The 13451-nt window shown below is 67.7% G+C and overlaps 1 protein-coding gene across 4 annotated transcripts in view; it reads left to right on the forward strand.

The window, feature by feature from the left end:
* FLNA (filamin A) overlaps positions 1–13451 on the forward strand; it is a 28201-nt gene that overhangs the window by 5488 nt on the left and 9262 nt on the right. The window contains exons 6-31 of one of the 4 annotated variants that reach the window (XM_068924137.1): positions 199–276; positions 972–1134; positions 1479–1679; positions 2763–2900; positions 3142–3265; positions 3433–3569; positions 4053–4246; positions 4339–4452; positions 4812–4955; positions 5182–5305; positions 5523–5683; positions 6190–6280; positions 6393–6562; positions 6791–6908; positions 7462–7724; positions 8077–8674; positions 8747–8920; positions 9035–9197; positions 9678–9838; positions 9988–10158; positions 10558–10681; positions 10758–10914; positions 11314–11503; positions 11736–11759; positions 12443–12690; positions 12774–12876. In XM_068924137.1, coding sequence (XP_068780238.1) covers positions 199–276; positions 972–1134; positions 1479–1679; positions 2763–2900; positions 3142–3265; positions 3433–3569; positions 4053–4246; positions 4339–4452; positions 4812–4955; positions 5182–5305; positions 5523–5683; positions 6190–6280; positions 6393–6562; positions 6791–6908; positions 7462–7724; positions 8077–8674; positions 8747–8920; positions 9035–9197; positions 9678–9838; positions 9988–10158; positions 10558–10681; positions 10758–10914; positions 11314–11503; positions 11736–11759; positions 12443–12690; positions 12774–12876 — 4333 coding nt within the window. The remainder of the gene's footprint in view (positions 1–198; positions 277–971; positions 1135–1478; positions 1680–2762; positions 2901–3141; positions 3266–3432; positions 3570–4052; positions 4247–4338; positions 4453–4811; positions 4956–5181; positions 5306–5522; positions 5684–6189; positions 6281–6392; positions 6563–6790; positions 6909–7461; positions 7725–8076; positions 8675–8746; positions 8921–9034; positions 9198–9677; positions 9839–9987; positions 10159–10557; positions 10682–10757; positions 10915–11313; positions 11504–11735; positions 11760–12442; positions 12691–12773; positions 12877–13451) is intronic. The other 3 variants (XM_068924138.1, XM_068924139.1, XM_068924141.1) reach the window with 3 other exon arrangements.

A 13451-nucleotide genomic window follows, 5' to 3' on the forward strand; every position in this document is an offset into this window, starting at 1 on the left:
GGGGAGGTCTGGGGGCTGTGGGGTGGGTCTGGGGGCCTGGAGAGAGGGTTTGGGGGAGGTCTGGGGGGGCTGCGGGGCCTGGGGGGGGATTTGGGGTCCTTGTAGGGGTCTGGGGGTTTCATGGTGGCTGTTGGGGACTCTGGGGGGGCTTTTGAGGGTCCCCAGGGGGGTCTCACAGCTCGGCCTCCCCCTCCCCAGGCTAAAGTGGTGGCCAACAACGACAAGAACCGCACGTTCTCCGTCTCCTACGTCCCCAAGGTCACCGGCGTGCACAAGGTGGGCGTTTCGGGGCGGTGTTGGGGGTCTCCCTGTCCCCCTGCCACGATTTGGGGGCCCCTCCCCAGCGAGGGCCTTTTTTGAGGCCACTCTGGGGAGGTTTTGGGGGCCCCACGGCTGCTTTGGGCCTCCCTGTGGGGCTTTTTAGGGTGCTGGGGGCTGTATTTGGGGGGCTCAGGGGCTGTTTGGGGGCCTAGGGCTGTTCCCCCTCCCCACCATGGGTTTTTTGCGGTCCCAGGAGGTGTTTGGGGGGCTCCTGCAGCCTTTGGGGGCCCCTCTGGGGGTGTTTTGGGCCCTGCTGCAGGGCTGTTTGAGCTCCTGGGGGGAACAGTTTGGGGTCCCGGATCATTTTGGGTCCTCCTGTGTGTTTTTGGAGAGTCCCAGAGTTATTTTGGCTCCTCCTAGATCTCTCGTGGCTCCTCCTCTGTGGTTTTGGGGAGTCCTGGACCTATCTTGGCCCTCCCGTGAGGCTATTTTGGGGCCCCGGGGGGGGTATTTTGATCCCTCCCATGTTTTTTTTTGCCTTCCCCCAGGCGTCAGTGCTGTTTGCAGGGCAGGTTTCGCCCCGCTGGGGGCCGTTTTTGGCTCTGGGAGCCACCTGCCCCCGCTGGGGGTGTTTGCTGCCCTGGGGTAGCTTTGGGGTCCCCCGAGGTGCTGTTTTGGGGTCCTCTGGTGACATCCCCCCCTTCCCGCAGGTGACGGTGCTGTTCGCGGGACAGCACATCGCCAAGAGCCCCTTCGAGGTGCAGGTGGGGCGGGCGGCCGGCGACGCGGGCCGCGTCTCAGCGCAGGGCCCCGGCCTCGAGCCCATTGGCAACGTGGCCAACAAGAGCACCTACTTCGAGATCTTCACTGCTGGTGCGCCCCCGGGAGGGTCCGGGGGGGGTCCTGGGGCTCTGGGGGTTCTGGAGGCTCGGGAAGGTCTGGGGAAGGATCCTGAGGGAGTTGGGGTCCTGGCTGGGGGTTATTGGGGCTACTTGAGGGATCCTGGGGGCTTTTGGGGGGGGCTGTGGGGAACTTTGGGGGTGGGCGAGGTGATGCGTGTCCCCCGTGCTGCCCACACACATGTCCAATGGGCGGCACTGTGCGTGACTGCATGCGCGCCCCATCCGTTCCGGGGGAGGACACGGCCCACGCGTGTGCGTGACGGGGGGGGGGGTCACGGCCCACGCGTGTGTGTGACGGGGCCCACGCGTGCGCAGGCGCGGGGCCCGGTGAGGTGGAGGTGGCCATTGTGGACCCCAGCGGGCGCCGGGGCGCCGTGGAGCCGACGCTGGAGGCCCGGGGCGACGGCACCTACCGCTGCACCTACCGCCCCACGGCCGAGGGGCCCCACGCCGTCCACGTGGCCTTCGGCGGCACCCCCATCCCCAAGAGCCCCTTCGCCGTCACCGTGGGGCAGGGTGAGCGCCGGGGGGGGGCCCTGCCTGCCCCCGGCTTGGGAGGTTTCTGTCCTCCTGCCCACTGACTTGGGGGTCTCTGTGTCCCCCCACTTGGGGGTCTCTGTTCTCCTGACCTGCAAATGGGATGTCTCTGTCTTCCCCGACTGTGGGTCTCTGTTCTCCTGCCCCCCACCTTGGGGATCTCTGTCCTCCTGACCCTATTTTGGGTGTCTCTGCGTCCCCCCACTTGGGGGTCTCTGTATTCCCCCAGCTATGGGTCTCTATCCCCCCAGTTGGGAGGGGGTCTCTGTCGTCCTGTCCCCCAACTTGGGGGGGGTGTTTCTGTCCCCCCCCGAACTTTGGGGTTCCTGCCTGCCCCCCCAGCTCAGGGGGTCTCTGTCCTTTCCACTCTAGGTCTCTGCGCTTCTGCCCCCCAACTCGGGGGTCTCTATGCTTCTGCCCCCCAACTCGGGGGGGTCTGTGCTTCCGCCCACCCCCCCGGGACCTCGGGGGCTCTCTGCCCCCTGCGCTGGGGTCCCGGGGCTGTCGCTGCGGGGGGTTCTCGCCCCCCCGTGACTCCGCTCTGTCTCTCTCCGCCTGTCCTGCTCCTTCTGCCCGTCTGTCCGGGAAGCGCCGCCGGGGTCCTCGCGGGTGACCCGCTGACGGTATGGTGGGGGGGGCGCGGGGTGTTCCCAGACACCGGGGTCCCTCCCCCACACGCACGCGCCCTGCAGCGCATCACCCACGGGTGCCGGGGTGCTCCCGGACGCCTGGGTCCCTCCCCACTCCCTGTCTGCCCCTCGGGGTGCACCAGGTCCTGCTCGCACCCTCTTCCCGCAGCGTGTTCCTGGGGAGGGGGTTGGGGGCATCCCCCCTGCCTGGACACCTGGGTCCCTCTCACCCTCCCCATAGCGTCCGCCCCAGGGCGGCGGGGGGTTCCCCGGATGCCTGGGTCCCTCTCCCCCGTCTTCCCTGCAGCGCGTCCCCTCCAGGGTGGATTTTGGGGGAGGTGAGGGTTGCTCTCCTTTGCTGTGCCCAGGGTTTGGGGTGGGGGGATAGGGGTTCCCGGACACCTGGGCCCCCGCCCTGACCCTCTCGCCGCAGCCTGCAACCCAGCGGCGTGCCGTGCTGTGGGCCGGGGGCTGCAGCCCAAGGGGCTGCGGGTGAAGGAGACGGCCGACTTCAAGGTCTACACCAAGGGGGCCGGCAGCGGCGAGCTCAAAGTCACCGTCAAGGGCCCCAGTGAGTCTGGAGGGGGGGGGGGTCGGGAGGGCCCTGGGGGGGTTGGGGGTCCGGGGGGGGCGTGGGAATCCCAGGTGCTGTCCTGAACCTTTTGGGGGGTCCCTGAGGAGTCCCAGGGCTTGTCCCTTGTACAGCAGCCAGGGGGGAGGAGGGGGTGGCAGTCACTGGGGGGGTTGGGGGTCCACTGGAGGCTTGGGGGGGTCCCAGAGGGTTTGGGGCCTCCCCTAACGTGTCCCCACAGAGGGGGCAGAGAGCGTGAAGCAGAAGGACCTCGGGGACGGCGTCTTCGGGTTCGAGTATTTCCCCACGACGCCGGGGACCTACACGGTGACGGTGACCTGGGGGGGCCAGCACATCCCCCGCAGGTGAGCGCTGGGGGGGCAGCATGTCCCCGCCCCCCGGGGTCACAGCAGTTTGGGGGGCGCCTTCCCCAGAGCTGCCTTTGGGGCCGTTTCAGGACACCTTTTTGAGCCTAGGGCTATTTTGGGGGACCTGCTGTGACCCCTCCCCCATTTCTGCCCACCCCCCCCAGCCCCTTCGAGGTGAAGGTGTCCCCCGAGTGCGGGAGCCAGAAGGTGCGGGCCTGGGGACCCGGCCTGGAGGGCGGCGTGGTGGGCAAGTCGGCCGACTTCGTGGTGGAGGCCATCGGTGACGACGTCGGCACCCTCGGTGAGGACTTGGGTGATTTGGGGGTGACTCAAGGCGTTTGGGGGTCTTGAGAACATCCCTGGGGGTTCGGGGCCCCTCGGGAGCTTTCGGGGGGGTTTGGGGGCACTTTCACACATTTTGGGCGGCTTTGAGGTCTCTTGGGGTACTTTGGGGGTTTCAGGGTGTTGCAGGGGGTTTTGAGGTGTCTCTAGGGGGTTTAGGGGTGGCTTTGAGGGCTTAGGGGCTGTTTGGGGGTCTGTGGAAGGGTTCCAGGGCAGCTTAGGGGGTCTCGGGGCTTTTGGGGCATTTCAGAGAGGTTTTGGGATCTCTGGGGGGGTCCCAGTGGGGGGTTTTGGAGTGTTTCAAAAGGGCTTGGGGATGTCATGAGGGAGCGGAAAGGTGCTGAGGGGCCCCCATGGGGCTGGGGCTGCATCTCCGGGGTCTCGGGGCACCCCCGGGGGGTGTTTCAGGGTGCTCCTCACCCCTCCCATACCACCCCCCCAGGCTTCTCGGTGGAGGGCCCGTCGCAGGCAAAGATTGAGTGCGACGACCGGGGCGACGGCTCGTGCGACGTGCGTTACTGGCCCCAGGAGCCCGGCGCCTACGCCGTGCACGTGCTCTGCGACAACGAGGACATCCGCCGCAGCCCCTTCATGGCCGACATCCGCCCCGCGCCTCGCGACTCCTTCCCTGAGAAGGTGCCCCCGCCTCGGCGCCCCCCAAAAACCTCCTGGACGCCTGGGTCCTCCCACCCCCCCCAACTCTCCGTTAACCTCTCTTCCTCCCACAGGTCAAAGCCCAAGGCCCCGGGCTGGAGAAAACGGGGGTGGCCGTGAACAAACCCGCCGAGTTCACGGTGGACGCCAAAAGCGGGGGGAAGGGACCCCTCAAGGTGCAGGTGCAGGTGAGTCAGGGGCCTCCAGGGGGCATTTGGGGGGGGTAGGGTGGTTTTAGCAGGTTCCAGGATGGATTTAAGAGCTTATAGGGCCACTTGGGGGTTACAAGCCCAGGAGAAAGGGGTACAGGGCAAGTTTGGGGGGAAAAATGGTGGAATCGGGGTTCTAGGCTGCAAAGGATATGGCATGAAGCGGTTCTTCGGGTTGGTTTTAGGCATTTTGGTTTAAAAGTCGGTGTTAAGGTGGATTTAGGGGTGACAGAGCGGATTTGGGAGCCTCCCTGCAGAGGAGGTGCTGCTGAATGGATTGGGGGGGGTCACCGGGCAGATTTGGGGGTGCTGACCCCCTCTCCCCACCCCCTCCCCAGGACGCGGAGGGCAACCCCGTGGACGTGTCGGTCAAGGACAACGGCAACGGCACCTACAGCTGCTCCTACGTGCCCAAGAAGCCGCTCAAGCACACAGCCATGCTGTCCTGGGGCGGCGTGAACATCCCCCAGAGCCCCTTCAGGGTGAGGGGGGCCGGGGGGGTCCCCAAAGCCCTCCCTGGGGGGAGGGGACGGCCCACACAAGCACCCTTCACCCCCAACCTGGGGCTGGGCCGAGCTCGCGGCCCCTCGGGACGAGGCCTGGCTTTGGAGGAGGGGGTGCGGCGGGGCAGCCCGGACGCCTGGGTCCCTGGGGAGGCAGGCTTGACCCTGTGCCCCCGCCTTGTCGTCCCCCCGCCCCGAATTTCAGGTGAACGTGGGGGCTGGCAGCCACCCCCACAAGGTGAAGGTCTACGGCCCCGGCGTGGCCAAGACGGGGCTCAAGGCCCACGAGCCCACGTACTTCACCGTGGACTGCACCGAGGCCGGGCAGGGTGAGCCCCGCGGGGGGTTCGGGGGGGGGGCCCTGGGGGGTGGGGGGGCAGGGGAGGCACCTGGGGGGCAGGGGAGGGTGTCTGGGGGATGCTGGGAGGTTTGGGGATGGCAGAGGCGGGTGCCTGGGAGGCGTGAGGATGCAGGGGGGTCTGGGCAGGGGGCTGGGGGGGTGTGCAGCGCCGGCCCCCCGCCCCACTGACGCCGTGGGGCCCGCAGGGGACGTGAGCATCGGCATCAAGTGTGCCCCGGGGGTGGTGGGCCCTGCCGAGGCCGACATCGACTTCGACATCATCCGCAACGACAACGACACCTTCACCGTGCGCTACACGCCCCGCGGCCCCGGTGCCTACACCATCATGGTGCTCTTTGCCGACCAGGTGCGCTGGGGGGGGCACGGGGGGGGGGCAGGAGCGTCCCCAAGGGTCCTTGGGGGGCATGAGGGGGTCTGGGGGGGACTGGAGCATCCCCAAGGGCCCTTGGGGGGCACGGGGGGAGTCACGGGAGAGTTCCCAACGGTCCTTGGGGGCACAGGGGGATCTAGGGGGGCACAGGAGAGTCCTCAAGGGTCCTTGGGGGGCACGGGGGGTCTAGAGGGGCACAGGAGAGTCCTCAAGGGTCCTTGGGGGGCACAGGGGGATCTAGGGGGGCACAGGAGAGTCCTCAAGGGTCCTTGGGGGGCACAGGGGGATCTAGGGGGGCACAGGAGAGTCCTCAAGGGTCCTTGGGGGGCACGGGGGGTCTAGAGGGGCACAGGAGAGTCCTCAAGGGTCCTTGGGGGGCCTGGGAGGGCACGGGGTGGGTCTGAGGGCCGCAGAGGGGGTTGCAGGGCAGCGGGGGGAGCTGTCAGGGGCACAGGGAGCTGATTTTGGGGTCCCCCCCGCAGGCCACCCCCACCAGCCCCATCCGGATCAAGGTCGACCCCTCGCATGACGCCAGCAAGGTGAAGGCGGAGGGGCCGGGCGTCAGCCGCTCCGGTGAGTTTTCGGGGGGGTTCAGGAAGGTCCCGGGCACTCCCCCCCCTCCACCCTGCCCAGCAGGGATTTGGGGGCTCCCCCTAACCCCCCCATCTCCCCCTCTTTGCGGCAGGTGTGGAGCTGGGGAAGCCGACCCACTTCACGGTCAACGCCAAAGCAGGGGGCCGGGCGCCCCTGGACGTGCAGGTGACGGGGCCCGGCAAGGGCGACGCCGTGCGGGACCTGGAGGTGCTCGACAACCACGACGGCACCCACACCGTGAAGTACACCCCCGTGCAGCAGGTAACAGGGCAGGGGCACCCCCAAGACCCCCCACCACAACGCGAGCCCCCCCCTCCCCCCCGCAACAGATAACAGGGTGGGGGCACCCCCAAGACCCCCCACTCCCCAAACCCCCTACACGGCCAACAAGGACAAGGGGGAGCCCCTCGCCCCAAAATCCGCCCCCCCCGGTGAAACAGGACCTGCCATGGGGCCCCCCCGCAGCCACGCTCCTCCTTCTCCCCCCAGGGTAACTTGGGGGTCGCGGTGACCTACGGGGGTGACCACATCCCCAAGAGCCCCTTCACCGTCGGCGTCGCCCCCAGCCTCGACCTGGGCAAGATCAAGATCTCCGGCCTGGACGACAGTACGACCTGGGGGGGGTGGCAGGGGGCAAATGGGGGGGGTCTCTGGCTGGGGGATTGGGGTGTGGGGGGTAACAGGGTCCTGGTGGGGGGACGGACTGCAGAGCCTCTGGTATGGGGAGGTTGGGGGGCTGCTGGATCCCCTCCTGGTGGAGGTGGGGGGCAATTAAGGACCCACATTGGGATGGAGGGGCAATGGGGGAGGCCTTTGGGGTGGAGTGTGGGGGAACTAGGGGCAAATTTGGGGGCCCCCTCTGGGGTAGGAGCTGGGGGGATCCCCATTAGGATGGGGGGTTGGGGGGTCCTGTAGGAATGGGCATTTTGGGGACCCCCCCCTTGGGGTAGGAACTTGGGGGGCAGTTAAAGGGCACCCCATTTGGGTGGGGAAGTTGGGGGGCAAAGAGGGGTTCCCACCTTGTAGTGGGGGCTTTGGGGATGGGAGATTCGGGGTGCCGGCAGGGGTCCCCTTTGGTGCAGGAGCTCTGGGTGTTTGTGGAAGCTGGGGGGCTGAATCGGGGGGGTGCAGCCCCCCTGAGGGTGCCCCCCCCCCCGCAGAGCTGGAGGTGGGGAAGGACCAGGAGTTCACGGTGAAGTCGAAGGGCGCTGGGGGCCAGGGCAAAGTGGGGGCGAAGATCACGGGCCCCTCGCGCAAGCCGGTGCCCTGCAAGGTGGAGCCGGGGCTGAGCCCCGAGAACAGCCTGGTGCGCTTCATCCCCCGCGAGGAGGGGCCCTACGAGGTGGAGGTCACCTACGACGGCGTCCCCGTGCCCGGCAGCCCCTTCCCCGTCGAGGCCGTGCCCCCCACCGACCCCTCCAAGGTGGGCGCCCCTGCTCCCCCCAAAACGGGGGTGTCCTTGGTGCTGAGGGTCCTGAGTAAGGGGGTGTCCCTGCTGCTGGGGGTCCCCAAGGGCTGAGGATCCCCAGTGAGGGAGTGTCCCTGGGGACAGGGGGGTCCCCAAGGGCTGGGGGTCCCCAGTGGGGGGTATTCCTGATGACGGGGGTCCCCAGTAAGGAGGTGCCCCTGGGGACTGGAGGGTCCCCAGGGACTGGGGGTCCCCAATAAGGAGGTGTCCCTCGGGACAGGGGGGTCCTCAAGGGGCAAGGCTCCCCAACAAGGGCCACAGCAGGGCCTGGGGGTGCCGTAGCCCAACCCCACGGCTCTCCCCGCAGGTTCGCGCCTACGGGCCAGGGCTGCAGGGGGGCCTGGCCGGGGTGCCGGCCCCCTTCACCATCGACACGAAGGGTGCTGGCACGGGGGGCCTGGGGCTGACGGTGGAGGGCCCCTGCGAGGCCAAGATCGAGTGCCTGGACAACGGCGACGGCACCTGCTCTGTCTCCTACCTGCCCACCGAGCCCGGCGATTACAACATCAACATCCTCTTCGCCGGTGCCCACGTGCCGGGCTCGCCCTTCCGGGCGCCCGTGCGGGCCCCCTTCGACGCCTCCAAGGTGACGTGCTCGGGGCCGGGGCTGGAAGGCGCCACGGCGGGCCAGCCCGGCCACTTCCGCGTGGACTGCAGCCGAGCCGGCACGGCCGAGCTCACCATCGGCATCACCTCGGAGGCGGGGGCCCGCGCCGAGGTGCGGGTGGAGGACAACGGCGACGGCACCTACACCATTGCCTACACCCCGCTCAGCCCCGGCGTCTACACCATCACTGTGGAGTATGGTGGCCAGCCCGTGCCCCACTTCCCCAGCAAGGTCCGCGTGGAGCCCGCTGTCGACACGGCCGGCGTGAAGGTCTACGGGCCCGGCGTGGAGGGCAAGGGTGCGTCGGGGGCCGGGCGCAGAGTCGGGGCGCACCCGGGGCGGGCAGGCCCTGACCGCTCTCCGCCCGCAGGCGTGTTCAGGGAGGCGGTGACGGAGTTTGACGTGGACGCCCGGGCCCTCACCAAGGCCGGGGGTCCCCACGTGAAGACGCGCGTGTCGAACCCCTCGGGGAACGTCACCGAGACCTTTGTGGAGGACCGCGGGGACGGCACCTACCACGTGGAGTACACGCCGTACGAGGAGGGTGAGACACATGGGGAGGGACACGAGGACGCTTCCTCCTCCGTGCGTGCCCAGCTGCTTCAGTAGTGGGGGACACGCGGTGGCGTGGCCTCAGTGTGACGCCCCCGTCCCCCAGGCATGCACACGGTGGAGGTGAGCTACGCCGGCAGCCCTGTGCCCCACAGCCCCTTCCGGGTGCCTGTCACCGAGGGCTGCGACCCAGCCCGTGTCCGTGTCCACGGCCCCGGCATCCAGAGCGGCACCACCAACAAGCCCAACAAGTTCACTGTGGAGACCCGGTGAGGCCCCCAAAATCCCCCTGGTGCGCCCCAAAGCACCTAGCAGACACCTAAACATCCCTGCCCCTTAAACCCTTTTCCCTGTATGGCAAAACACCCCCCCGACCATCCTGAACCGTCCTCCTGATGTATCTAGACTCCCCTGCACCCCAAACCTTTCCTCCTGTGTCCCTGAAATCCCCCCGGGCACCCCAAACCTGCCCTTACTAACCCCAAATGCTCCTTCATAGCTTAATACTTTTCCTGCCATCCCCTAAAACATCCCTGAACCCTAATTTTTCCTTTGGCACCCCAGATATCCCTTTGTACCCTCACTCTTTTTCCTTCTAGTGCCCCTAAAACTTCCCTGCATGCTAAATCCTTTTTCCCAAGCCCTTAAATCCCCCCTCCTGGCACTGTTGGCCTCCCCCCCCGTCCTTAGGGGCTGGGTAGGTTTGGGGGTGCCTGCCCTGACCCCCCGCTCCCACCCCCTTTCCCCAGGGGCGCTGGCACTGGGGGCCTGGGCCTGGCCGTGGAGGGGCCCTCGGAGGCCAAGATGTCGTGCACTGACAACAAGGACGGGAGCTGCTCCGTGGAGTACGTGCCATATGAGCCGGGCACCTACAGCCTCAACGTCACCTACGGCGGGCACCAGGTCCCTGGTGAGCACCTGGGGGTGTGGGGGGATCTCGAGGGGCCTCGGGAGGAGCCGGAGGGTCCCCTGGCTCCCGATGGGGGCAGGCCATGCGCAGGGGGCTCCATCGCACGCTCGCGGGCTCACGTTTGCCCCCCACCCCGCTGCTGCCCCCAGGGAGCCCCTTCAAAGTGCCAGTGACAGACGTGGTGGACTCGTCCAAGGTGAAGTGCGCGGGGCCAGGGCTGACGCCGGGCGTCGTGCGAGCCAACGTGCCCCAGACCTTCACTGTCGACACCAGCAAGGCCGGCGTCGCCCCCCTGGACGTTAAGGTTCAGGGCCCCAAAGGTCAGTGTGCGTGGGCGGGGGGGAGATTTGGGGTTCCCCTCATCCCTGGGGAGAGCAGGATTCCCTGGTCTTGAGGGGAAAGGATTTGGGGTGCCTCGTTCCAGGGAAGATCAGGGTGCACTGTTGGGTGCTGTGAGGTCTCAAGGTGCCCAGTATGGGGCTCTCAGAGTGCCCCATGGGGTGCTATAGGGTCTTGGGGAGCCCTGCAAGGTGCTGTGAGGTCTCGGGGTGCCCTGTGGGATAACATAGGGGCTCTTGGGGTGCCCTAGGGGGTGCTATAGGGTCTTGGGGCTACCTGTGGGAGGCTATAGGATCTCAGGACACCCTGTGGAGTGCTCTAGGGGGTTGGGGGGCTCTGGGGGTGCCCCTGACCCCCTCCCCTGTCCCTCCCCCCCCCAGGCGTGGTGGAGCCTGTGGACGTGGCAGACAACGGGGACGGGACGCAGAGCGTGAGCTATGTGCCGTCCCGCGAGGGGCCCTACAGCATCTCCGTGCGCTACGGGGACGAGGAGGTGCCCCGCAGGTGAGTTCAGGGGTGCAGGGAGGGCCGGGGGGGGTGTTTTTGGGGCGTCCCGCTGACACCCCCCCTTCTCCCTCAGCCCCTTCAAGGTGAAGGCGCTGCCCACCCACGACGCCAGCAAGGTGAAGGCGAGCGGCCCCGGGCTCAACACCACGGGGGTCCCCGCCAGCCTGCCTGTGGAGTTCACCATCGACGCCAAGGACGCCGGCGAGGGGCTGCTGGCCGTGCAGATCACGGTGGGGACGCGGGGGACACGAGTGAGGGGATGGGGACAGGGCGAGGGAGCCAAGCCGGGGGACCGGGGGACATTAGCAAAGCCTTGGGGATGGGGGGGCATGAGCAAAGGGGCAGGGAACAGGGTGGCAGGGGACAGGAGGAAGGGATTGGGGACAGGGACAGCAGGAAGGAGTTAGGGACAGGAGGAAAGGGTTGGGGACAGGGTGGCAGGGGGGCAGGGACAGGTAGAGGCAGCAGGGACAGGACCTTCAGGGAACGAGGTTGGGACAGGGCTATGGCAACAGGGACACCGCGGTGGACGAGGCCAGGGTGCGGTGACGGGGCAGGGAGCGGGGCCGGGGCCCCAGGACGGCTCCGGGGCCAGGCCACCGACATGTCCCCCCTCCGCATCCCCGCAGGACCCCGAGGGCAAGCCCAAGAAGGCGACGATCCGCGACAACCAGGACGGCACCTACACGGTGTCCTACGTCCCCGACATGACGGGCCGCTACACCATCCTCATCAAGTACGGCGGCGACGAGATCCCCTACTCGCCCTACCGCATCCGGGCTGTGCCCGCCGGCGACGCCAGCAAGTGCACCGTCACTGGTGAGCGGGGCGCCTCGGGGGGGGGGGCGTGCGGCGGGGGGGACGCACCGCCCGGCGCACCCACCCACCCGCTTCCAGCCGAGTCACAGCCGGGTGAGGGGGGCCGAGACGGGGGTGGCGGGCAGGGGTGGCGGGGGGCGGCGGCGTCACGTGTGTCTCACTGGATTTCTTGCTTCTCTGCCCACCCCGCGTCCCCCCCACCCCTCTTTTGCCCCCCCCCCCCACGCTGTAGTCTCCATCGGAGGTCACGGCTTAGGTAAGCTCACGGCATGGCTCGCTTAGCGTCGGGGTGCATGCCTGACCCCCCCCCCCGTCCTCACCCCGCACCCCGAAATTACCCTGACCCCCACGGGTGGACAGAGACCTTCCCTGCGGTGACATTACCGGGAGGGTGGGGTGACACTGGAGACAGGGATAGCCCCTCATCCCGGTCTAATTAGAGGGGGCCTCTCAGGCCTGTTTTAATAACAGGGGCACCCTGAGTCCTCCTTTAAATCACGTGATTTGGGGGAGGTTTCCAGGCTCAGGGCAAGGGGTCTCCCACACATTTTGGGGTGGGAGCAAAGGGGAGCCCCTCCTCGGTAAGGTCACTGCTGGGCATGTGTTGGGGGTGGGTCCGCGTGTCATTAATGCCTCCCTAATTACTCTCCTCCCTGTGGCATGGCATGAGTTTCCCCATACTCAGTCTGCTGGGGAGGGCTCAGGTTTGCCGGGAGTTTTGGGGCAGGTTGTTATAACAATGTCTGGAGCAGGGGGAGGGGGTGTTCGGTCACCCCCTGGTGTACCCGGAGGTGGTGACGAAGGTCAACAATGAATTTGGGGGTGCATGAGCTTCCCATGGGGCCTCTTGGGAGGTGCCCCCCGCCCCCCTCTCTCTGTCGAGGGGGCGGTTTGGGGGGCACCCCCAGCAGCGTAGTCACCGCCCCCTCTCCGGGGCAGGGGCAGGCATCGGCCCCACCATCCAGATCGGCGAGGAGACGGTGATCACGGTGGACGCCAAGGCAGCCGGCAAGGGCAAGGTGACGTGCACCGTCTGCACGCCTGACGGCTCCGAGGTGGACGTGGACGTGGTGGAGAACGCCGATGGCACCTTCGACATCTTCTACACCGCCCCCCAGCCCGGGAAGTACGTCATCTGTGTGCGCTTTGGGGGCGAGCACATCCCCAACAGCCCCTTCCAGGTCATGGTGAGTGTGTGGCGGCATTGGGCCAGGCGGGCGCCGGGCGAGGAGCAGTGCGCGAGGCCCCGCTAACGAGCTCGTTCACACAGGCGACCGACCGCCCGCTGCTGGGCGTCAACGGGCTGGACATGGCCGGCCTGCGCCCCTTCGACCTCGTCATCCCCTTCACCATCAAGAAGGGGGAGATCACAGGTGAGAAGTGGGGCCAGGTGCCCTGAAACGCCCCTGGGGGACCCAGCTCCTCCCTGGAGAGGACCCGAATGGCCAAAGTCCTCCTGGGGGTCCCGAAAGCCCTCCTAGGAGGGGGTGCCCCAAAGGCTAAGGTCCCCAGGGAGTCCTCAAGGTGTTTATAGATCCATATGGGGGTCCCTAGGCCCCCCTAAAGTCCTTTTGGGGGTCCCCAAACCAGCCACGGTCTCCTTCAGGGGGTCCTTAAAGCCTCCTGGGGGGATCCCCAAATTATAAGGGGTCTCTGGAGCCCCCTGGGTCCTTCCAGGGGGTCTCCAAGGAAGCTTAGGTCCTCCCAGGGGGACTTCAAGCCCCCCAGGTTCTCCCAGGGGGTCCCCAAGGCAGCCAAGGTCTTCCGAGGGGGTCCCCAAGATAGCTTAGGTCCTCCATGGAGATCCCTAGAGCCCCCCATGTCCTCCCAGGGGGTCTCTATGGGGTGTCAAGTCCCCAGGCCACAGGGGAGGTCAGTGTCCCCTGGCCCCCAGGGATCCCAGCGTCCCCGCCAGCCCCCCCCCCTGTGATCCCTATTTCCCCCCACG

Source organism: Struthio camelus, chromosome 38 (genome assembly GCF_040807025.1).
Source record: "Struthio camelus isolate bStrCam1 chromosome 38, bStrCam1.hap1, whole genome shotgun sequence".
NCBI classification, from domain to species: Eukaryota; Metazoa; Chordata; class Aves; order Struthioniformes; family Struthionidae; genus Struthio; species Struthio camelus.